The sequence below is a fragment of the Oncorhynchus masou genome, chromosome 20 (genome assembly GCF_036934945.1).
Source record: "Oncorhynchus masou masou isolate Uvic2021 chromosome 20, UVic_Omas_1.1, whole genome shotgun sequence".
Taxonomy (NCBI): Eukaryota; Metazoa; Chordata; class Actinopteri; order Salmoniformes; family Salmonidae; genus Oncorhynchus; species Oncorhynchus masou.
The window spans coordinates 17,979,637-18,004,163 of record NC_088231.1 but is presented as its reverse complement, the minus strand read 5'-3'; the positions used below and the strand labels follow the sequence as shown (position 1 = coordinate 18,004,163).

At 45.6% G+C, this 24,527-nt stretch overlaps 1 protein-coding gene across 2 annotated transcripts in view; it reads left to right on the top strand.

The window, feature by feature from the left end:
- The window catches only part of gstcd (glutathione S-transferase, C-terminal domain containing), a 58,947-nt gene that overhangs the window by 23,915 nt on the left and 10,505 nt on the right, over window positions 1-24,527 (top strand). For both annotated transcript variants that reach the window (XM_064926621.1, XM_064926620.1), the window contains 5 exons: window positions 13,159-13,274; window positions 13,654-13,698; window positions 14,149-14,277; window positions 22,060-22,193; window positions 23,679-23,709. In XM_064926621.1, the coding sequence (XP_064782693.1) occupies window positions 13,159-13,274; window positions 13,654-13,698; window positions 14,149-14,277; window positions 22,060-22,193; window positions 23,679-23,709 (455 nt within the window). The remainder of the gene's footprint in view (window positions 1-13,158; window positions 13,275-13,653; window positions 13,699-14,148; window positions 14,278-22,059; window positions 22,194-23,678; window positions 23,710-24,527) is intronic.

Below are 24,527 nucleotides of genomic sequence, written 5' to 3'. Positions count from 1 at the left end.
CCTCAATTTTGGATGAAGCAGTCCCCACTTTACCCTTGTGTAGGCTTGGGCGGAATCCAGATTTTCACATATTACTGTCATTCTCTCATCCTGGGATTTACTGTACTATCAGCATAGCACACAAGGGGGCACTAAAAATGCAAGAAATCCCATTAGGCCTCTTTTACCAGAATGCAAACAAAATTGTCACCAACGAATTGCAAAATCACATAGCTAGCTAAATGCTAACGAGCAAAAAAAAGTGAAAACAGATAAATAAACGAATTGAAAAGACAGGCAAATCCAGCTCAAAGTTATACAAGCATAGCTAGTAACTTACCAAATGTCGTTTTTGGTGAGTGTGGACAATTACAAGTGAAAGTGAACAAGATAAATTGTGCAAATGAACAAAGTTGTGATGCTGCTCTTCCTTCAGAAAAGCATGCATGTGTACATGGAGCAGATGGGAGAAGAATTGAGGAAAAGCATGCATGTGTACATGGAGCAGATGGGAAAAGCATGCATGTGTACATGGAGCAGATGGTAGAAGAATGGAGGAAAAGCATGCATGTGTACATGGAGTAGATGGTAGAAGAATGGAGGAAAAGCATGCATGTGTACATGGAGTAGATGGTAGAAGAATGGAGGAAAAGCATGCATGTGTACATGGAGCAGGTGGGAGAAGAATGGAGGTGAAAAAATGGCAGCTGTACAGAACTCATCCAGAGCTCTCTTTGACTTTTGGCAGAAAGCCATTATAAGTTACACTTGTATACAATTCACTACTAAATTGTAACTTCATCACCTCATGCGCGATGCACAACAGACTCGCCGATAGATATAGAATGCTATGGACTCCCCGGCTCCTGCTTTCTCCCGTTGTGCTATTTACAAACAAACACGTGACTGGCTCCACTGCTCTGGGGAACTACGGTAAGCCTCATAATGTCAAATACTGTGACGGGTGAATTGAAGAACACAATCTGCTTCATCTCCTAATGTATTTGCACAAGTTGACTGCAGCTAATAACTTGAAAAGTAGCTACAAATATTCACATGTAAAACTTTGAAGAGTTTATATTTTTTCCAAATACCCCGGTATATACGGTATACCGCCCAAGCCTTCCCCTGGGAGCTTTTCTGTTTTTCTGCCTCTGTTAATGTCGCCGTAGTACTCTCTTCTGCTTGTTAGCCTTGACTTAAGTGGCTGTGTGGTGTGGAAAATCTGTTCTAGGGCATTGAGCGTGAACGTGTTATAAAGGTCTCTCTCTAAACCCTGAAATATACACTTTGTTGATAGAACAACTTTACACTTTAAGTGTAATTTTACTCATGGATATAATGTGTGCTTCCTGTCGAACACTGACTTGAGCAGTAGGCCTAGTGTAGCAAATAATATATTAAAGGAATATAGCCCATGCTTAGTTTATTTAAAGCTTACTTGGATGTATGCTGTTTTTATGCAATTATATATGGTTGTGCTACATGCTTCCTGTTTTTACATTGACGTGATCCGTGCTGATGAATATGAATAGGCTACGTAGAAGGAATAATATAGCCTATATGCATTGTTAGCCTACTTAAGTTATTTATGTATGCATACTTATGTCAGCCCAGTCTGTTTTGTCTTTGAACCAGCATCTTCCTCTCTCTGACGGTAGTGGTGGGAGCACTCATCCAGGTCCCTGTGATCTAAACACAGGGCCCCCTAGTGAGGCTACCCACTGTTTATGTTCTGATCAATCTGATAGGGCCCCGTCAGAGTTCCGCTGCATCTCATAGGCCCGTCACAGCGCTGTGGCATCAGAAAAGGAAAAAATAAAGGCTCTGTGCCAGGAAAAAAGCCAGCAGGGATCCTGCTCGCCTGTCAGTGTGTCAGCCCAGAGGCCGGCCCCGTGGATCCCCAGGCTCGCCTGACTAGCTAACCCCGCAGGGAGGCCCTACCCTGGACCCGACTGGGAAAGGTGACCCCCCCCTGGCATCCATCCAAGGCTAAGAATCCCCTAGGCCTCACTCTGGCTGTCCTCTCTGGCTGCCTGCCCAGTTGTCATTATCACCACCAAGAACTGATCTGTGGCAAAATGGCAAAGTTCTCTTTCTCAAAAACACACAACACCACCAGCAACCCTGTTACTGCTCAGCTAGTCTGCTCACATAGCAGAACTCAGTCTAAGGTTAAATCAGATCCCATCACACTTATCAAACAGGTGTACTAGCTAACCCACTATGTGATCAGAATGACGTCTAGGGGGTCAAGTCAAGGGGGAGGAAGACAGAGGACTGACTTTGCATATCATACAGCAGCAACAATAAACAAAGTGATGGATCTCTGTGGGTGGCCACTGTCTCTGTGGGTGGCCACACACACACACACACACACACACACACACACACACATCCGTCTCCACTGCCGCCGAGCATACGTGACTGACTGTGACCACGCTCCTCTCCGTTGGATGACCTCCATCTTGCTCCACTAGAGGAGAAAGGGTTTCTGGGTAGGATCTTGCGGCGACGGTGGCTTCTGGTTGGCTGCCCTTGTCCTCCTTATCTCCTCCACTGTTGTTTTGGCTGCACAACACACTCTGCTCAACAGATTGTTCTATGCTATCGGCTAGCTCCTGTACTACGCCTTATGCTAGTGGCTCTATGCTATAGGCTAGCTCCTGTACTACGACTTTGACTTATGCTAGTGGCTCTATGCTATCGGCTAGCTCCTGTACTACGCCTTTGACTTATGCTAGTGGCTCTATGCTATAGGCTAGCTCCTGTACTACGACTTTGACTTATGCTAGTGGCTCTATGCAATAGGCTAGCTCCTGTGCTATGACTGACTTATGCTAGTGGCTCTATGCAATAGGCTAGCTCCTGTGCTATGACTTTGACTTATGCTAGTGGCTCTATGCTATAGGCTAGCTCCTGTGCTACGACTGACTTATGCTAGTTTAGTAATATGTCTCTGTCTGTCACTCTGTTTACAATGGAAGCAGTTGTTTCTTTCCCAAAAGCACGTACCTGCCATAAATGCCTCTTCGGTGAGTCTAAATGAGAACGTCTGTTCCGACCGTAAGATTGTGTTTCGCAGTCACTGCGGTGTCTGTTTTTCTTTCGCTGTCTTTTCTTAAGATGGATGATAATGATAGAGATGAAGTCGGTGGTAGAATGTGGGACGTGGTCCACCTGTCACACAGGCGTCGGCTTTGGATTGTTTTGAGCCCTCGCCTGATGACAGTCGCAGGCTGTTGATGATATACTTCACAGTTGTTGCTGCGACTGGTTTATAAATTGGCTCTGAATTTTAAACCAAATAGGAATGTAGCTGTGGGGGGAGTGCATAAATCAATATGTAGATTGTCCTCCTTTCACTCCACAATCCCTCCTGAATTACAAGGAAGATGGTTGAGTAACCTACCGTTGTTTTCAAGAACCACCATATTATTATGGCTTCTACTAAACCACCTTGCATAGACAGAGAATCCAGAAACTACCGTATTTTACAGTCCAGGCATGTTTTCCCTTTGGAGGTTGCCCTCAACCTAATAACCTGTACCCAACCTGGCAACCCCAACCTGACAACCGACACCCAATCTTATTTGGCAACATAGTCTGACGTGATGCAGCCCTCAGGTATTCGTCACCTTTGGTTGCCCTCATTCAGATTGAGCAGCATGAATCATCATAGTTATGCAGCATGCTTGGATCTGTAGTCAACATAAAGCCTGCATACATTCCTATTGTCTGCTAGGAGGGTTTTTACATGGGAAAATCTATATAACTATAAATCTATATGTACTGGCTGACCAAACCTATACTTCCACAGTATTAGCAGAGCTCTCCTTGCAAGGCAGTAGCAGTAATCACTATTGTGTCATATTTTGTGTCAATGCAATGTTGTTCTCTGACTCGGCTGTGAGTAAATCCTTTGCAACAGAACAGGTAGCTCAGATCACAGAGAGACCTGCTATTACAGCTGATTTATACCAGTATTATTTATCATCTCAATCGATGGTTTAATGAGTTGCGGGGCCGGGGCCACCCTTTAAAACAGACATTGCTATTCATGAGCTTCCCGGACTTTGAAAGCGAGTTTGTGAGGCTTTTAGTCAAGCTGGGTGTCCAAATCTTGACCCATTTTTCAGAGCAGACGTAAGAGGCCCAGCCTGACCCTGAGTGTGTGCCAAAACAAGAAAAGAGTGAAATGTCTAGCTTTAATTTCAGAGATGAGGGGGGAATTGGAAGAGAGTGTGGGATGGGGTTTGGCTCATTTCATGGGAAAGGAGATGTCTTGGCTGGGTGTACCACAGTTCAGTCCAGCATGTGCACTAATCATGACCTGGTGCATGCTGGGAAAACGGCAGGAAAATATCAACGCGTTATCACACTAAACCAGAACACCAGGAATATTGTATTCTATTTTATTAGAAGCAGTACTTTATTGGATTAATGGCTGGAGGCTGTAGGCTATTTCAGACGAAGAGTGAATGAATTAACTGATAAGGAATTGCTTGGTTTTTTTGGGGTGCACAACCACAAGGGAGAGAGCATTGTAACGACAGGTGTATAAGGCTATTTTAGCACTTGTTAGTCTTAAGTAGGCAGCCAAGCAACCGCAATTAGTGCGAGCAGTCGTTGTTTAGGGGTTATTAGATCCGGAAACCTTAAATAAAAACTCCCATTTAAAATTCTCAGGGCGTGAATGGGATGCAGCCATGTTGTTACAACCGTCATTCTAAAATTAATTATACACCCTCTCGCTGCAGCCTCCAACTCCAGCCAGAATGTTTCAGGTGTGCTCACGCATACCCAAAAAGCCTCTGTCAACAAAGGGACGAAGGAAACCAGGAAAACGCCTGAGGTCCTAGATAGTTATAAATAGGACTGGCGCTTCGCCCTTCCCAGGGTGTGTCTGCTTTGCCCTTGAGTCGTTCCACCTCAAAAATCACTAGAAAGACGATTTCAACACCATCATTTCTGTAGTTAGAAACCGATATTTTAGCATTCCTGAAACATTATTTTGTTCAAAGATAGAAACAGATAATTTGATTTAACTACAGAAACCCTTTCAGTGCAATCTGAGATGGTGGGTGTCATGGCTTGCTGAAATTAAATGACCCTCTTCACACCTTCCCAACGGTCCTCTTCCTAAAACAAACTAAGGAGATCTTCCTGTGCCATACCGTCTTACCTTATCCTGCCTTACCTTATCCTGTCTTACCATACCTTACCCTGCCTTACCTTATCATACCCTACGCTGCCTTACCATACCATACCCTGCCTTACCTTATCCTGCCTTACCTTATCCTGTCTTACCATACCCTGCCTTACCTTATCCTGCCTTACCATATCCTGCCTTACCTTACCCTTAACTTACCATACCCTACCCTGCCTTACCTTATCCTGCCTTACCTTATCCTGCCTTACCATACCCTGACCTTACCTTACCATACCCTACCCTGCCTTACCTACCTTATCCTGCCTTACCATACCCTCCTGCCTTACCCTGCCTTACCCTGCCTTACCTTATCCTGCCTTACCTTATCCTGCCTTACCATACCCTGCCTTACCTTACCTGCTTACCTTATCCTGCCTTACCTTATCCTGCCTTACCTTACGCTGCCTTACCTTATCCTGCCTTACCTTACCCTGCCTTACCATATCCTGCCTTACCTTACCCTGCCTTACCTTACCATACCCTACCTTACCTTACTCTGTCTTACCTTATCCTGCCTTACCTTATCCTGCCTTACCTTATCCTGCCTTACCTTACTCTGCCTTACCTTACCCTGCCTTACCTTACCATACCCTACCCTGCCTTACCATACCCTGCCTTACCTTATCCTGCCTTACCTTACCCTGACTTACCTTACCATACCCTACCCTGCCTTACCTTATCCTGCCTTACCTTACCCTGACTTACCTTACCATACCCTACCCTGCCTTACCTTATCCTGCCTTACCTTACCCTGACTTACCTTATCCTGCATACCTTACCCTGCCTTACCTTATCCTGCCTGCCTTACCTTATCCTGCCTTACCATACCCTACCTTACCTTATCCTGCCTTACCTTATCCCTGCCTTACCTTATCCTGCCTTACTTTACCCTGACCTTACCATACCCTACCCTGCCTTACCTTACCTGCCTGCCTTACCTTGCTCAAGGTGTTTTTTCCATATGCCTTACCTTATCCTGCCTTACCTACCCTACCCTGCCTTACCATATCCTGCCTTACCTTACCCTGCCTTACCATACCATACCCTACCCTGCCTTACCTTACCCCTTACCATATCGCTGCCTTACCTTATCCTGCCTTACCTTACCCTGCCTTACCATACCCTGCCTTACCATACCCTGCCTTACCATACCATACCCTACCTTACCATACCCTACCCTGCCTTACCATACCCTAAACCTTACCTTACCCTGCCTTACCATACCTACCCTGCCTTACCATACCATACCCTACCCTGCCTTACCTTACCTCCCTGCCTTACCTTAACCTGCCTTACCATACCTTACCCTGACTTACCTTACCATGCCTTACCCTACCCTGCCTTACCTTACCTTACCTGCCTTACCTTAACCTGCCCCATGACCTTACCCTTTACCATACCATACCCTACCCTGCCTTACAATACCCTACCATACCATACCCTGCCTTACCATACCTTATCCTGCCCTACCATACCCTACCCTGCCTTACCTTATCCTGCCTTACCATACCACCCTGCCTTACCATACCATACCCTGCCTTACCATACCATACCCTACCCTGCCTTACCTTATCCTGCCTTACCTTACCCTGACTTACCTTACCATACCCTACCCTGCCTTACCTTACTCTGCCTTACCCTGCATTACCTTACCCTGCCTTACCATACCATACCTTACCATACCATACCATACCCTGCCTTACCATACCATACCCTACCCTGCCTTACCATACCCTGCCTTACCATACCATACCCTACGCTGCCTTACCTTACCCTGCCTTACCTTAACCTGCCTTACCTTAACCTGCCTTACCCTGCCTTACCTTACCCTGCCTTGCCTTACCCTAATTACCATACCCTGCCTTACCATACCTTACCCTGCCTTACCTTACCTTACCCTGCCTTACCTTACCATACCCTGCCTTACCATACCTTACCCTGCCTTACCATACCATACCCTACCCTGCCTTACCTTACCTTACCCTGCCTTACCTTAACCTGCCTTACCATACCTGTTGTCCCTGCCTTACCATACCATTACCCTGCCTTACCTTACCTTACCTTACCCTGCCTTACCCTGCATACCTGCCTTACCCTGCCTTACCATACCTTACCCTGCCTTACCATACCTGCCCTGCCTTACCTTACCTTACCATACCATACCCTGCCCTGCCTTACCATACCATACCCTACCTTACCATACCCTGACTTACCATACCATACCCTGCCTTACCTTACCCTGCCTTACCTTAACCTGCCTTACCTTAACCTGCTGCCTTACCATACCCTGCCTTGCCATACCCTGCCTTACCATACCCTGCCTTACCATACCATACCCTGCCTTACCATACCATACCCTGCCTTACCATACCTTACCCTGCCTTACCATACCCTACCCTGCCTTACCTTACCTTACCCTGCCTTACCTTACCTTACCCTGCCTTACCATACCATACCCTACCCTGCCTTACCTTACCTTACCCTGCCTTACCTTAACCTGCCTTACCATACCTTACCCTGCCTTACCATACCTGGAGATTACCTTATCCTGCCTTACCTTACCCTGACTTACCTTACCATACCCTACCCTGCCTTACCTTACTCTGCCTTACCCTGCCACCTACCCTGCCTTACCATTACCATACCTTACCATACCATACCATACCCTGCCTTACCATACCCTACCCTTGCCATACCCTGCCTTACCATACCATACCTTGCTACCCTGCCATACCTTACCTGCCTACCTTGCCATACCCTGCCTTACCTTACCCTGCCTTGCCATACCCTGCCTTACCTTACCCTGCCTTACCTTACCCTGCCTTACCTTACCCTGCCTTACCATACCCTACCTTGCCTTACCATACCCATACCCTGCCTACCCTGCCTTACCATACCCTACCCTGCCTTACCATACCTACCCTGCCTTACCATACCTTACATGCCTTACCATACCTTTACCATACCCTACCTTGCCATACCTTACCCTGCCAGACCTTAACCTGCCTTACCATACCTTACCCTGCCTTACCATACCCTGCCTTACCATACCCTACCTTGCCTTACCTTACTTACCCTGCCTTACCATACCCCCTGCCTTACCATACCATACCCTACCTGCCTTACCATACCATACCCTGCCTTACAATACCCTGCCTTACCATACCCTGCCTTACCATACCTACCCTGCTTTACCATACCATACCCTACCCTGCCATACCTTACCCTACCTTACCATACCTTACCATACCTTACCCTGCCTTGCCATACCCTGCCTTACCATACCTTGCCTTACCTACCTTGCCATACCCTGCCTTACCTTACCCTACCTTGCCATACCCTGCCTTACCTTACCCTGCCTTACCTTACCCTGCCTTACCTTACCCTACCTTACCATACCCTGCCTTACCTTACCCTACCTTGCCATACCCTGCCATACCTTACCCTACCTTGCCATACCCTGCCTTACCTTACCCTACCTTGCCATACCCTACTTTGCAATACCCTGCCTTACCTTACCCTGCCTTACCTTACCCTGCCTTGCCCCATACCCTGCCTTGCCATACCCTGCTTCACCTTACCCTGTTGTCGTAATCTCCATCCAGAGCACTGGGAATCTTGTGGTGTTCCATATCGGAAGTCTCCCCTCCCTGTAACAGAGTAGCATAATCCCCTGTGGGGTTAGAACTGGAGCTGATGATGACAGAGTTTACACACACACACACACACACAAACACAGTTCCTGGGAGACATGCCATTGGTATAACACCGAGTACATGCTGCTGAGTGATAGCACTTGACATCATGCTGATATGATATTACATCTTTCCAGCACTGATAGACATAGTAGTGCAGATTGACAGACACTGTCCTTATCCAATCACTTCAGGCTACCAGGTGCACCATGCAACCTTACTGGAGTACCGGTAGTTCCGAGTGAATTAAATAAATGATAGGATTAGTGCTTCCTTACAAGCTAAGGATTTGAAATGGATATGTCCTTTAAGGTTTTTAATTAACACTTGATTGGGGAGATTAATGGGTAAACTTCTAGGAGTTGTTAGGTAATTTCCCCCGGCTGCATAAAGTGTGTGTGTGAATGATCTCGGTGATACGTGCTGACATTGTAGGAAACCAGCCACAGAACAGTGGAATAGATCAGCCTGTGTGTTTATCTCTCTAAATTAGGAATTGGACTTTGCTGTGGTTCCTCAATACCCTTTAGCTAATTCAGATGTAAATAAGGCAAAAACACAATAACAACTTCATCAGCCAAACTACAGTGTAATAACTACGTTAGTATACACTCACTGCTATTTCATACTATATTTGTCCTACTTGTAAAGTTTCTTTCCATTCTCATTCTATTGGTGTGAGAACGGTTCGCTGTGTGCAAGTTGCTGGGTGTTGCAGAATGGAAGTGGCTGGTTGCACAATTACGGCTATTCAGCCAGGGCCATGTGGGTCACTGTCACTCCTCTCTGCTGCAGATGAGAGGAGGATAAAGAAGGATGAAGGACCCAGGTCCAGCTCTCTGTCTGTACTGGACAATAGCCTCTCTACTTCTGTCTAGTGCCTCCCCCTCTTCATCAACACTTTCATGCTGACAGTGGAGTGGCTGTTGGTGAGCCACGAAATGACCTGTCCTACCATCCCACCGACCCGTACCCGAATAGTGGTGATAGAAATGTCTTGTGTAGAGTTAACATGATTCCCCATTCTACATGACAGAGAGGCATGTCTCTTCTACACAATGCATTTTTACCTGAATACTCTGTAGTGTTGAATCCTAGTGAACTGGCTGAACTGGCCCCAGAGCCACGTCTCTAAGTGTTGAATCCTACTGAACTGGCCCCAGTCTCTCTACTCTGTAGTGTTGAATCCTACTGAACTGGCCCCAGAGCCACGTCTCTACTCTGTAGTGTTGAATCCTAGTGAACTGGCCCCAGAGCCACGTCTCTACTCTGTAGTGTTGAATGGCCCCAGAGCCACTGAAATCCTAGTGAACTGGCTGGCCCCAGAGCCACGTCTCTACTCTGTAGTGTTGAATCCTACTGAACTGGCCCCAGAGCCACGTCTACTCTGTAGTGTTGAATCCTACTGAACTGGCCCCAGAGCCACGTCTCTACTCTGTAGTGTTGAATCCTACTGAACTGGCCCCAGAGCCACGTCTCTAGTAGTGTTGAATCCACGAACTGGCCCCAGAGCCACGTCTCTACTCTGTAGTGTTGAATCCTAGTGGCCCCAGAGCCACGTCTGTAGTGTTGAATCCCTGGCCCCAGAGCCACGTCTCTACTCTGTAGTGTTGAATCCTAGTGAACTGGCCCCAGAGCCACGTCTCTACTCTGTAGTGTTGAATCCTACTGAACTGGCCCCAGAGCCACGTGAAATCCTAGTGAACCTACTCTGTGAACTGGCCCCAGAGCCACGTCTCTACTCTGTAGTGTTGAATCCTACTGAACTGGCCCCAGAGCCACGTCTCTACTCTGTAGTGTTGAATCCTACTGAACTGGCCCCAGAGCCACGTCTCTACTCTGTAGTGTTGAATCCTAGTGAACTGGCCCCAGAGCCACGTCTCTACTCTGTAGTGTTGAATCCTAGTGAACTGGCCCCAGAGCCACGTCTCTACTCTGTAGTGTTGAATCCTACTGAACTGGCCCCAGAGCCACGTCTCTACTCTGTAGTGTTGAATCCTAGTGAACTGGCCCCAGAGCCACGTCTACTCTGTAGTGTTGAATCTCTGTGGCCCCAGTGTTGAATCCTAGTGAACTGGCCCCAGAGCCACGTCTCTACTCTGCCACGTCTCTACTCATAGTGTTGAATCCTAGTGAACTGGCCCCAGAGCCACGTCTCTACTCTGTAGTGTTGAATCCTAGTGAACTGGCCCCAGAGCCACGTCTCTACTCTGTAGTGTTGAATCCTAGTGAACTGGTGTTGAATCCCCTGGCCCCAGAGCCACGTCTCTACTCTGTAGTGTTGAATCCTAGTGAACTGGCCCCAGAGCCACGTCTCTACTCTGTAGTGTTGAATCCTAGTGAACTGGCCCCAGAGCCACGTCTCTACTCTGTACTCGGCCTTCATAAAACACTATCATTCATGTCAGCCTTATTGTTGGGCTTTGGCCCCTCGGTATCTCACACTCACCCTGCCTTCATCTCATCTCTCTGCATTGTACCACTCGTCACGTCCCAGGTTTATCATTCGGCTTTCAGCGCCTTTTGTTTCAGCCGTCATCCCACCGCACAAGGCAATTGTCAATTAAGACCCTGAAGTGCTCCTCCAATCCGACGGCATAAAAGCTCTCAATAGGAGGCCTCACAGGAGGCCGGGCTATTTAGCCGAGAACAGACGTGGATCTGAATAACTCATCTAAATGAAAAGTTGCTGCTGCTACCTAGTCAATACCACCCCATGGTTTTTGACGTGCTCCTCTCTTTGCTATTTCCATTTTCTTGTACTCCTGGGAGCCGGTTTAATATGAAGCGGTGCGAGGTAAATAACGATGGCGAGGGCAAGGGCTGTGAAATTCCTCATTTGTATTAGCGTGACGAGAATATAGGCGTACCCCGCCGCTACTGTCGTCGCTTCTCTCTCTCAGCCCGCCGCCCGGCCTGTGTGTGTGTGTGTGTGTGTGTGTGTGTGTGTCGCCCGTATATCAATTTGTGGAGGCGGCAGTGATCTGGGGAGAGGAGGGAAGGCCACCATTAATGTGTTTCTGATATTCCAGCGGGTATCATAGCGTGGCACCTGGGTAAACGAAGCAATCATCACTCAAGATTTATGGGCCAGAAACGGTACCGCAGATTCGCGCCACGCTTGGCTCACCGCCGCCAACGAGAGGCAGGAGTTGGATGAGGAGGAACACGGGGATAGAAATGTGTATTGCGTTCATCACGTACATCCTGCGAGGCTGCATACCACTAAAGTGGCTCTGTTTCTTTGCAGTAGCAGAAAAGTTCTCTCCATTTTGGCTCTGTCGCTTGTTTTGTTTCACCCTGTTAAATTTTGTTTTGCACTTGGCCGGTAGAAACTGTTGTTGATGTAGGGATGATGATAAGTGGCCCTTGTAGCTGGATTACAGCATGTACTGTATCATCATAGCTCTCTGCCTGTAAAACACAGTGTGACAATGTTGTGCACTTCAAAGCAGGAACACATGAAATAGCAACGCTGTCTGGCACTTCTGCATTCATACGAAGAAAAGAGAGCATCTTCCTGGGTAATACGTTGTTTTTATGAAGGTTCCTTCCTGAAACCAAAAGACAGAAAGAAAGGGTAGAGGAAATAAAGCAATTCAAACATGTTTGAAGGAGAACAGGAAATATGTCCCACCTGAATTGACCGTACAGTGACTGGATAATGTTGATTCATCTTCCAGTCAAACTGTGACGTTCGCTGAAAGGAGTAGACCAAGGCGCAGCGTGCGTAGAGTTCCACATATTTTAATAAACTCAAACTCACTGAACAAAAACGACCAACCAAACGAAACGTGACGCTACTGTTGTGCACTCAGGCAACTAAATGTAGACAAGATCCCACGAATAACCATGGGGAAATGGCTACCTAAATATGATCCCCAATCAGAGACAACGATAAACAGCTGCCTCTGATTGGGAACCATATCAGGCCACTATAGACATACATTTCACCTAGATGACCCACCCAAGTCACTGTCACGCCCCAATCAACACAGAGAATAAACAGCTTACAATGGTCAGGGCGTGACACAAACATTGAAACTAAGCAAATACTTCTGGTATTGTACAGATATGAAGATGTTGATATTACCATTCCATCCAATACCTTCTTATTTCACTTATATGAGACTTACATAAGTTAGTGAAGGCTCGCGGGTTCGATTCCCACTGGGGACACCAATATTAAAGCATCTGATGAATGGCATATATTATAATTATATTGCATAAGCACACCATTCCTTTTTACTGAATCTTCAGCTCTGTCTACAGGGAAGATGTCTGACGTCCGCGCCGCGAGGAAACGGCAGCAGCTGAACAACCTGGTCGCCATGGTGATGGAGCTGGCCCGACCGGGGGACACCGTGGTGGATTTCTGCAGCGGAGGGGTGCGTCCGTCAGTCCTTCGGTCCATCTCTCGATCCTTCCATCCCCCACCGTCGCTCTGTCCTCATTAGTCTGTCTGTCAGAAATCTGGATGAAAGGGTGCATTTCTTCTCTTCTTTCCCCTCTCTCTTTTGAAAAGCCTTGTTATTCCATGCACAGACAGACAGACAGGAGGGAGACGGAGTGGAGTGATGAAGGGAGTGTACAGTACACTTCACAGCAGTAGCACTGACTGGGTGGGTAATGGGTCAATATTGGAATGGACAGAGCGGTAGGCCACTACTGATCACACAAGCCCTTTGATGTGCTCTGCTTCTCTTTGAGCTTTGTTTTTCCTCTGTATGTATTTGTCTTGTCTTTTTCCGTGTTGCGTTTTTACAGGGCCACGTCGGGATCGTTCTGGCTCACACGCTGCCCGACTGCCAGGTAGGTTGAACGTTGAAACTACTGTCGTGTCTACCAAGTTGAAACTAGCTCGCCATTTGCTCGCATTAGGGTGGCTTGACATAATTGATACAGAGTTACACATTCGTGTTGTGTTTTTCCAGAGAATTTTTGATTTTCGAGCATGTCGTATCTCATTAATTTCTTTGCAAATAGCAGTCTTAGTAGGAGAATTTAATTATTTTACACTGTAGAGTTGTATTTTATTCCCAAATAAATCTTAGACTGTCCAGTAAGCTATTCATAACCTTGGAGGTAAGAGTCAACGAAGAGTAACATTAGATTAGCAAAGTGTAAGAGGTAATAATATATAAATAAATAATATGCCATTGAGCAGACACTTTTATCCAAAGGGAATTAGACACGCGTGCATACAGAGAACCCGAGTTGATTAGCTAAATGGAAGAGGTCATCTTGTGTGGTTAACTGCAGGTGATCCTGATAGAGAACAAGGAGGAGTCTCTGCTTAGGGGGAAGGTGAGGAGTTCTGAACTGGGCCTGACCAACATAGGCTTCATCCAGGCCAACCTGGACTACTTCACTGGACCCTTCCACATAGGGGTGAGTACAGATGAATATTATATTACAACTTGTTTTTGATCATTTAACAGATGCTTTTGTCTAAAGGAACTTACAGGACTGTCGACATTGACAGTGGCACGTACATGCAGTTTGTGAGTCCTATATGGAAATCAAACCCACAACAAGGTGTTGCCAGAACTATGCTAGTCTAACCCACTGAGACATTCATATTCACTACACAGGCATTAATATAGAAGCTCATTCCATCTCTTTTACTTGACGTACTTATGGTACACCATGAGACTTACTACTGTCAAAGACAGCTTAACAAACGGTTTGATTTCACCAGTACTTCTAGATGGCTCATCTTCTCAAGTTGTCCATGTCACACTTGAGAGAAGACTCAGTTTGCACAGGAAAGGAATCGTCCACAGTCTTGCTGCTCTCAAAGTGTCTTATCTACATTGTCACAGGGTAGAGCAGCAGGATTCCTTTTTTGTTATGGATTTCGAATGATTTCCCAGAACTGGAACTTATTTTGCGATAAGTTTAGCCCACATTTGAATGTTTGAGAGAAAAACTTTTTACTGCTTATTTTGGTAACTTCTGTTCTCCAGTTGATTTATATTGGGGACTGTGTCCTTCCCTTCTCTGAGGATTCTATCAGAAGAACATTACGACCAAGCTTTTCCGTGCTCCATTTTCATTAGAAGTACCTTTTTCTCCCCCGCCTCCTCCTCCAATACTTTGAAAAGAAAACACATTTTCCTTTTAATTGCTTACTTTGCAGAGCGTTGAAGTGGAGCGAAAAACAAACACCCTGCCAAAAGATGTAGGAGCAATATGTGCTATTCAGGCAGAGGTTAGAAGGAATAACCGTTTGGAAGAGTAAAATGTTTATCATAAAGGCACAATGTTTCAACTCCCCAGCTGTTTGCACCATTTATTACGTTGACCTCTCATTTTGACCACATGAATCATCTGACTCCGCTAGTTGACTCGTTTGCGTCTGTATCAGCCAGTGTGTGTGTGTATGTGTGTTTTGTTGTGCGTTCACACACAAGTCTCCCTTGCTGTGCTAGATAATAGTGATTGTGGTTTATTTCACTCAGCGAGCCGCTGCTACCGCAATTCTAAGTTACTTCACTTGCTCTCTCCTCCACACAGTCTGTGGGCCAGATGAGATTAGAGCCTACAATTTACACTGTGTGTGTGTGTGTGTCTCCCGCAGTGTATTTCAGTTCCTCTCCTCTCCTGCCAGAATCGAATAAAAGCGGCACTCTAACGACCTGAACTGCCTAATTAGTCCCAAATTAAACGAGTTGTCGTTAATTCCGCTATTATCAGGTCTATTTTGATCTGCTTGTGTTGGTTGTTGGCCACGGAACAGGTGCTTGTTTGATTTAGGAATTCATTAGCTTGGTTCAACCAGCTTGGATGCTAACTTCCCCGTTGTGTCACTTCACTCATCACGGTGAGGTCAGAGTTCAGTCAGGGTTAACCAGGGCAGGAAGTAACCTCCCCCGTCCCAAATGAACTGTAAGGCCTGAGTGTGTATTAAACCTAGATGCTAAGTGTTGGTGTTAATCATGTATTTATTTGATAGGGACAGATACAATGAAAACATTCACCTTTAACTATCAAGTGTCAGATCATCGTTCATAATAATTGATTGGAAAAGTAAATGTCTATTATGTTGTAGTATATCATGTCTCTAAAATATGTGAAGCATAATGTTTAAATCTAAATGTAAAACACGTTATGGCCGTCTCTCCTTCCAGTACATTATGTTACTAGGTGTTCAGACAGTGAGTCATCGTAGCTGAGATTCAGACTAGTATCTGTACTGGACTTCAGGCTTGCTGTTTCTCCCTGCATCCCCCAGGCTGAGGTCCAGGAGGTTTATATTTGTCTATCAGTTCCTCCCTAAAAGAGGTCAAACATGATGTTGAATGAAGGTAGACTCTGTGATATGACGTAGTGGATGCAGAAAGAAACAGCGTAGTTGGTGAATTTCCACAACTAAGAGCGTTGAAGGCAAGGCTCAACTTCTCCACTGTGAATGTGTGAAGCGAACGCGTGCACGTGTGCAGATACTGTGTGTGAGCGAAGTCTTGCATCTCGCTCATCTCAGTATCTGCGGTGATACCTTTTTTTAAAACAAAATGTCAAATGTATTCTATGTCCATCTATTCTCCCTGGTATATTATGTTACGAGGTGTTCAGACAGTGAGTCATCGTAGAGTTTCAGACTAGACAGACATTGTGCTGAAGGCTTCCTCCTCCAATCTCTCTGTCTGTGACACCAATAGAAGGTACACTACACTACATGACCAAAAGTATGTGGACACCTGTTTGTCGAACATCTCATTCCAAAATCATGGGCATTAATATGGAGCTGCTCCCCCCTTTGCTGCTATAACAGCCACCGCTCTTCTGGGAAGGCTTTCCACTAGATGTTGGAACATTGCTGTAGGGACTTGCTTCCATTCACCCACAAGAACATTAGTGAGGTCGGGCATTGATGTTGGGCGATAAGGCCTAGATAACAGTCGGTGTTCCAATTCATCCCAAAAGTGTTTGATGGGGTTAAGGTCAGGGCTCTGTGCAGGCCAGTCAAGTTCTTCCACAGCGATGTTGACACCGATCTCGACAAACCATTTCTGTATGGACCTCGCTTTATGCACAGTGGCATTGTCATGCTGAAACAAGAAAGGGCCTTCTTCTTCTTCTTCAAACTCTTGCCACAAAGTTGCAAGCACAGAATCGCCTAGAATGTCATTGTATGCTGTAGCGTTAAGATTTCCCTTCACTAGAACTAAGGGACCTTGCCCAAACCATAAAAATCAGCCCCAGACCATTATTCCTCCTCCACCAAACTTTACAGTTGGCATTATGCATTGTGGCAGATAGCGTTCTCCTGGCATCCGCCAAATACAGATTAGTCTGTGGACTACCAGATGGTGAAGCGTGATTAATCACTCCAGAGAATGCGTTTCCACTGGTCCAGAGTCCAATGGCGATGAGCTTTCCACCACTCCAGCCAGCTCTTAGTATTGCGCATGGGGATTTTAGGCTTGTGTGCGGATGCTCTGACATGGAAACCCATTTCATGAAGCTCCCAACAAACAGTTATTTTGCAGACGTTGCTTCAAGAGGCAGTTTGGAACTCGGTAGTGAGGGTTGCAACCGAGGACAGATTTCTACGCGTTTCAGCACTCAGCGGTCCCGTTCTGTGAGCTTGATGGCCTACCACTTTGCGGCTGAGCCGTTGTTGCTCCTAGATGTTTACACTTCACAATAACAGCACTTTCAGTTGACCGGGGCAGCTCTAGCAGGGCAGAAATTTGACGGACTAACTTGTTGGAAAGGTGACATCCTATGACGGTGCAAATGATGAAAGTCACTGAGCTCTTCAGTAAGGCCATTCTACTACCGATGTTTGTCAATGGAGATTGCATGGCGGTGTGCTCGATTTTTACACCTGTCAGCAACAGGTGTGGCTGAAATAGCTGAATCCACTAATTCGAAGGGATGTCCACATACTTTTGTATATATAGTGTATATTGTGCTGAAAGCTTCTTCCTCCCATCTCTCTGTCTGTGGCACCAATAGAAGGTATATTTATACCTGCTGTTATGAGAACTAGGGCCTAGCTACAGGTCCAGACCAGCCACTTCATGGAGACCCTTTCCACAGTACTGTGTGGGTTGGGGAGTGTGTTTGGTATCTACTGTTGTCAGGGAATGTTTATCTACACCCTCTCACACAGGTGGAGAGCCCTTTAGTGTTTATACATTAAGGAGAAAGATTTATTGAGAAACAATTCCCCTGGTTTTGTGCAGAGGAGTTTTAACTTTTTAATCGCCCAGAGTTTCTAACACTATCTTTGTGGACTCAGCCATGTAGGGAGTGTACGTGTGTGTGTATGTGCGTGTGCACCTGTCCGTTGTGTGTATGCACGGCATATTATTTAGTGCTGTCAGTTAGTGCCCACTCCCTCACCCCCAGGTGCAGCCCATCATGCTGAATAATCCCAGTATGTATTATACATGACTCTATTTATAGCCCTAGATAGTCATTTACTCAGGCTAATTAGGTTGTTCCCTATTCTTAGCCATGGAGGCTTGCTCTCTCATTTTGGAAGAGCAAGGCGTGTGCCGGGCCAGGTGTGTAATCAGTTTGGCATCAGAGCTGCGCTGTTGGAGACGAGGGTTTGTCCTCCACAGATCTCATCTCATAGAATATCCACCAGTGTATCCTCTCCACTCCTTGTACTAGAGTGATGGCTGAGGCCTACACCTCACCACCACTCCTCTCCTTGGGGAGAAACATTGAGCCAGGTCCCCAGAGGAACAGAGCGTAGTGGAGCGTAACGTCTGGATACTGCTGAGAAAATCTGATCTGGAGCTGCGCCAGTCTTCGGTTGTTGTCCCTTTATCTTTTCTCTCTTTCTCGCTCTCTCTTTTCTCTTTCACTCCCTCTTCCTCTCTCTATCGCAGTATCTATTTATCTTTCTCCCTTCATTCTCTCTCCTCTTTCACTCTCTGCTTTCTCCCCCTCTCTATCTCCCCACCACTCTCTCTCTTCCCCCTTTCTCTCCCTCCCTAGCCCTCTCCACCCAGCAGGGGTAGATTAGTTTTAGGGTCTGAGTAGACTAGAACAGTGGGCGTCAAAGCAAAGCTGCTCTGTGCGGTAGGTACTATAGGTAGGTTATCTCTGCTCATCACTGACAGAGCCCCCTATAGCCCTGACAAGTACATCATTTATGATACAGTATTTGATAAGAGTGCAAATGATCCACAATGTGTAGAAAGTAATACCGGGGGAAAATGTTAATTCAATACCAGAGGTAATAAGCACCGATGCACACGGGGTGTGATATATTGCCGTGGTTAACCGTGAAGTGTTTTTCACACTGAGACTGTGTGTGTATGTGTGGACCAGGGTGTATTAGCTGTGAATAATGAGTTTCAGAGCTCATATTTCAGCCCACTGCCTGTTGTTATTCATTACGAAGAGAAGTTGTACTCATGCAAAGATGAGAGGGGGAACAAAAATATTGTGGACCAGAATCTTCTAGAAGATCTCCTCCCACCCACCCCTCAAAAGATGGGTGAGACTAATAAAGAGTGCTTTTTTTCCAAACAATCCTCAATCCTTTATCGGCTCGCATGAATCTATAATTGATACCGGCCTCCACAGAAGCCTCTGGCTTAATGGAAACAGGCTCTCCCCACGTGGACAGTTCCTTTCTTTAGTCTAGTTTTCCAATTGTTTCTTTAGTCTTGTATAATCACATGGTGTGTCTGTGTTTTCCTTTGCAACATTCCCTCTTGAGTAAGTAACCAATACAAGCACACAGAGTAGTGCCCTCCAAGTGTTTCAAGAACAAAGAATACATTTGGAATTTGTATGCAGAACTTCCTCCTCAGAAATACAAAACAGCCAACAACAACATTTCTCTGGTCTGGTTGGCAGGAAGGACTTCCATCTTTATCACATTACTACAAGGAGGAGGGCTCGCTTCCAAGATGGCCGATGATAAAAAGGCAGAAGGATGCCGCGGAATGTGTTCCCAATATGTGGCTACTAGCTTCCATTCTTAATCTTTTCTTTTCCGCTGGCGCTGCACGTGCTGAAGTCGCTGGTGGTCTTGGTGGTATTGCTGTTGTCGGCCATTCTACTTCTGATACTTTGAACTATACTGACCTCAATACACCATTTTACAGGGATTCCCCTTCACTGGTAAAATAGGTTTGACGAGATGCTGCCATGTCGTTGGATTGAAAACCTGAATCTACAGTATGTCTCCAGGACAAAAGACTAAGGGACCCTGGCTTAAAGAGTTGCATCTAACGTTCCAGCACTCTGGTCCTCCTATAAGTACCTGTCTTCTAGTTCCCCTACGTGACTGGAACGATGCCTCCAGATAGTCATGCCAAAGACGGCCAACCCAGGCCAAGGTACTGCAGGGCCCCAGTGTGGTCGGGGGTGGCGGGGGGAGGAGAGGCGCTCCGGCGCTACATTGGCAGCCAAACAACAGGAGGATTAAGGTCCCTTAAATCTCTAGGCTGCAGTATATTTCTCAGGAGCTCGTCCAACTCTCCCTGGAAAAGCCTGGCTGAGGTGTTCTGAAGCCTTCTACCGCGACCACAGAATGAGAGAGGAGCTTATACAAAAATCTGGCTGCGGTTTTCTAGTTGGGGAAATGTCAGAATGCACAGAGAAAAGCCAAGCTGTGACATGGATGTGAAGGAGCAGGTGGTATATATTAGAGCTGTGATGGATTACAGCAGTCAGCCTGCCACCATACATGTGATGTGGACTTAATGTAACGTTAGGGGACTTTCATCCCGAAAGAATGGTCGTTAATCGCTCTTTAGCGATTTGCTATAATTCGAATCTTAAGTCTTGGAAGAGGCTGTCTCGCACATTGAACAGAATCTGCTGTACGTGGACGTGGCCGACTCAACATGTAGTATCTTGAACTTTGTCTCTGGGGTTCTTTTTGAAGTTCTCCCAACGCCTCATTTTGAATCCTCCATTCAGAGCTGAAGACGTTGGAGAAATACTTAGGAGTTAGCTAGCTAGTGTTTCTGACTGGGCTCCAATACTAGGGTGCTGATTGAGAATTACATGGAGTAACAGTAGGCTGATAAGTACTACCCAGAGCCATAATATTTAGAGAGTTAGGACAACTTTTACAATGTTATATATTTTGTTCTAGTTCTCGACATTCAGATAGTTACATAGCATTGTTTAAATATTCCACCTGTAATGTTAATGGGGAGCTAACATGGTTGCCATAGAAGGTTGAAGTGTCATGTAAATGCTTCATAATGCAGAAACCTCATTGGCCCAACTCTCTAAATACATGGCCCTGGTCCAACCTACTCCCAACTAAACGTGGTTCCTGGTGCTCAAGTCCACCTACCATAGATGTTATGGGATTTTGATGGAAATGTCTTAGCTCTCAGTCGAAGAGGCTCTCCTCAGAGTTATCAACATCTACTAATCCAGTGTTTACCAAACCTCTCCTCTAGTACCCCAACCATGCCGCTTATCTGATGTATTTCAGACAGTACTAACACTCCAGAATCAATTTGTCAACTGATCAACTAACACTGTACTAATGGATCTCGACTTGAAGTGGGCCCCCAGGACAAGGATATTAGGAAAACAGTCTGCTTACAGTAGAGTCCCAGAGGTTCTCTCTCTCTCTCTCCATTTCTCTCTCTTCATCTCTCTCTCTTTCTCTTTCACTCCATCGCTCTTTCTCCATTGCGCTCTCCATCTCTTTCTCTCCATCTCTCTCTGTCCATCTCTCTTGCCACCGCTCTGTCTCTCTCTCTCTCCACCCAGCATCCTGTAACCACTCCTCTGGTAATGTGTATTGAGATGCAGAGCAACAGGCACGGTTTACCTGCTCAATAGGAAACCCGGTCCCTCCGTGCCTCCACTGCTAAACGACTCAATAGTTTGTTTACTCCACACGTTCAGCATCAAACGGCTTCTTTAACTAGTTAATCAGTGAGGTTTTTTTGTTCCTTCGTCAAACGGTTCGGTTTGTTTTCCCTATTGACTCAGGGTTAGGTTTGCTAGATGTTTTCCAATGAGGTGTATCGTACCGTGATGATGCGATGGATGCAGAGAAAGAGGGTGTTCTGATTGGGTAATATTTAACAAATTTGTGTGACCGTTTGTGTGTGTGCCTGTGTTTTAACGTGTGTGAATGTGTGTGCCTGTGTTTTAACGTGTGTGAATGTGTGTGCCTGTGTTTTAACATGTGTGTGTGTGTGTGTGTGTGTGTGTCTCCAGGTGGCCCTCCATGCGTGTGGCGTTGCGACAGACATGGTGGTAGAGCAGTGTATCCAGGCGAGAGCGACCTTCGTGGTCAGCCCCTGCTGCTACGGCTTCGTCCAGAACACACTGAAGTTCACCTTCCCCAGGAGGTCTGTCTGCCTGTCTGTCTTAATGTATGTCTTTCTGCCTGTCTCTCTGTCTCAATGTCTGTCTGCCTATCTGTCTGTCACTGTCTGTCGGTCTGTCTGAGTTGTCTTTATCTTGTGCCTCCTTACCCATCTTCTGTTATCTTTATCGACTGTATCTCACACCATTTCTGCCTCTCTCTCTCTCCCTCTCTCTCGCTCCACCGGTCTCTCCATCTTCATTTGTACCTCTCTGCCTCCTCTATCTGTGTTGGTCTCTGGCTTATGTTTTCTTCCACAGCATCTACGACTTCTGTGTCACCCTGCTCTCTCATTCCGTCCATTCAATCAGCATTAGGAGAATGATCATTCAGGACAGGGCTGCTGTCACAAAATGACAGGGTAAAAAAACTACTGCATAACCAAATAAGTTGGCGAACACGAATCACTGATCACTCCGAAAATGTCTTCTGCTCATTTCATTCTGGGGCCGAGCCGAAATAACTTATGCGTTTGATGCCTTGATATTTTCCTAGGCTGAGGTACGATCCGAAGAGTGTGAATTGTGCTTGAGGGCATGAACAGGAGGGAGAGGGAGAAAAGTGTAGGAGCTCGTTTATTGTGCTGTTGTTCCTGTTGCCATGACAGCACTCTGACTGACTGGTGTGTGAAGTGGCTGGTATGAGAACTAGGAGGAAGGATGCATGACATGTTGACAACACAAAGGCCTCAATGACCACAAAACATGGTATTCTAAAGAGAGAATGCACTGAAGGTTGTGGTATATCATTGCTACTGGCATAGCTAAAGGCTGTTACTAGATATGAGGTGGGCCCTGAAGCAGTGTCAGTATTCATGCTACACTGCACTACACCACCACCTTAACTAGTTCATCCTCAGGTTATGGTCCCGAAGACAAACTTTCACCAAGAGTCAACATACCAAGTTTAAATCCCCAAGTGTTGTCTGCAGAATACCTGAGTGTTTTATATTCTGCACCTGCTCAGGAGCTTTGGATGTGTGTACATCATTTTGACAGTACGTAGCTATGGAGTATGTGACCGAGAGGCTATAGCCGGCCAAGTGAAACATTATAGTCCTCAACTGAGTGCCCGTGACGTGACCTTTGACGTCTTCGGTGCCGTGTTGATTATTAGCTAGCTTTAAGATCTTTCTCGCTACTCTTTAACATCACAGTCAAACTGCCTGTTTCCCAGGACGTCGGATAAAGAACTTGCTCAAAATGAGCATTGTTTTTTTTTTTTGTCACGTATGGAGTTTATCATCAGAAGATAGTTTATGTCATGACTTATCAAGACAAAAGAAGATGGACTTAGTATGTGAATGTCAGTGTAAACAATAGACACTAGTACAATGCAATACAAATAGTTGTCCCACAGAAAAGCACAACGTGCAGATTTACTGAAATGTCTTTACACTTTAATGGTCTTTTCTCTAAGCATTATTCCCAAAATATCTCACTTCTTTCAAATACTCTCTTTTTTGCAGCAAAAGGTTTCTGGAGACACTGAGTTACAAGGTAGGTTCAATTCATTTCTAATGAGGGTTAGCTTTCCCACGCAATGTATTATTTGTTTGGATGCATATCATATCAGCAGTGAAGATTGAAAAGGATTTAATTAGTCTTTTTTATTTATGGTAATTGCGAACAGTGTTCTCCTACACAGGCTACAACAGGTTTGACCCCTCAGTTATAAAACATTATAATTTACACTCATGCTGAAAGCTGTTGCTCCCTTGCCAGGAATTACAAGAGGGTATTTATTTATTTATATATATATATATATATATATATATATATCATTACTAAAACCTAATAGACTCCGGAAGAGCCCTGTTTTAGATGCAAAACACATACATGGTTTAATTTTAAGTGTAGTCCTAGTCATGTTCTTTTCCATTCGCTGACTCTTTGCAGAGAGAGTGAGAAGGGGAGGTAGAGAGAATAAACTATCTGACCTCAGAAATAGCTCTCCAGTTGATTTATCCTGAATGTATCCTGGGAACTAAAGCCAGATTTTACAGGAACTACATTGTTACAATACCACTAATACTAATAATAATTTATAAAACTTTTTTAGTGCTGTTTATTACATAAAGAAATGTCAAGGCGCTGTAAAGCAACGGCAACAAAAAAACTAGCAATTTCAAAACAACAACATCATTAATCATCATGAGTAAATCGATGGTCAAGAGACTGAATGTTGACAAAGTTCATGTCTTGATTGAGGTCAGCGGAGGTTTAAATACTATTCCAAATGTACATTTTAGTCATTTAGCAGATGTACTTGTCCTCTGTGGGAATCAAACCCATAACCCTGTTGTTGCAAGCACAAT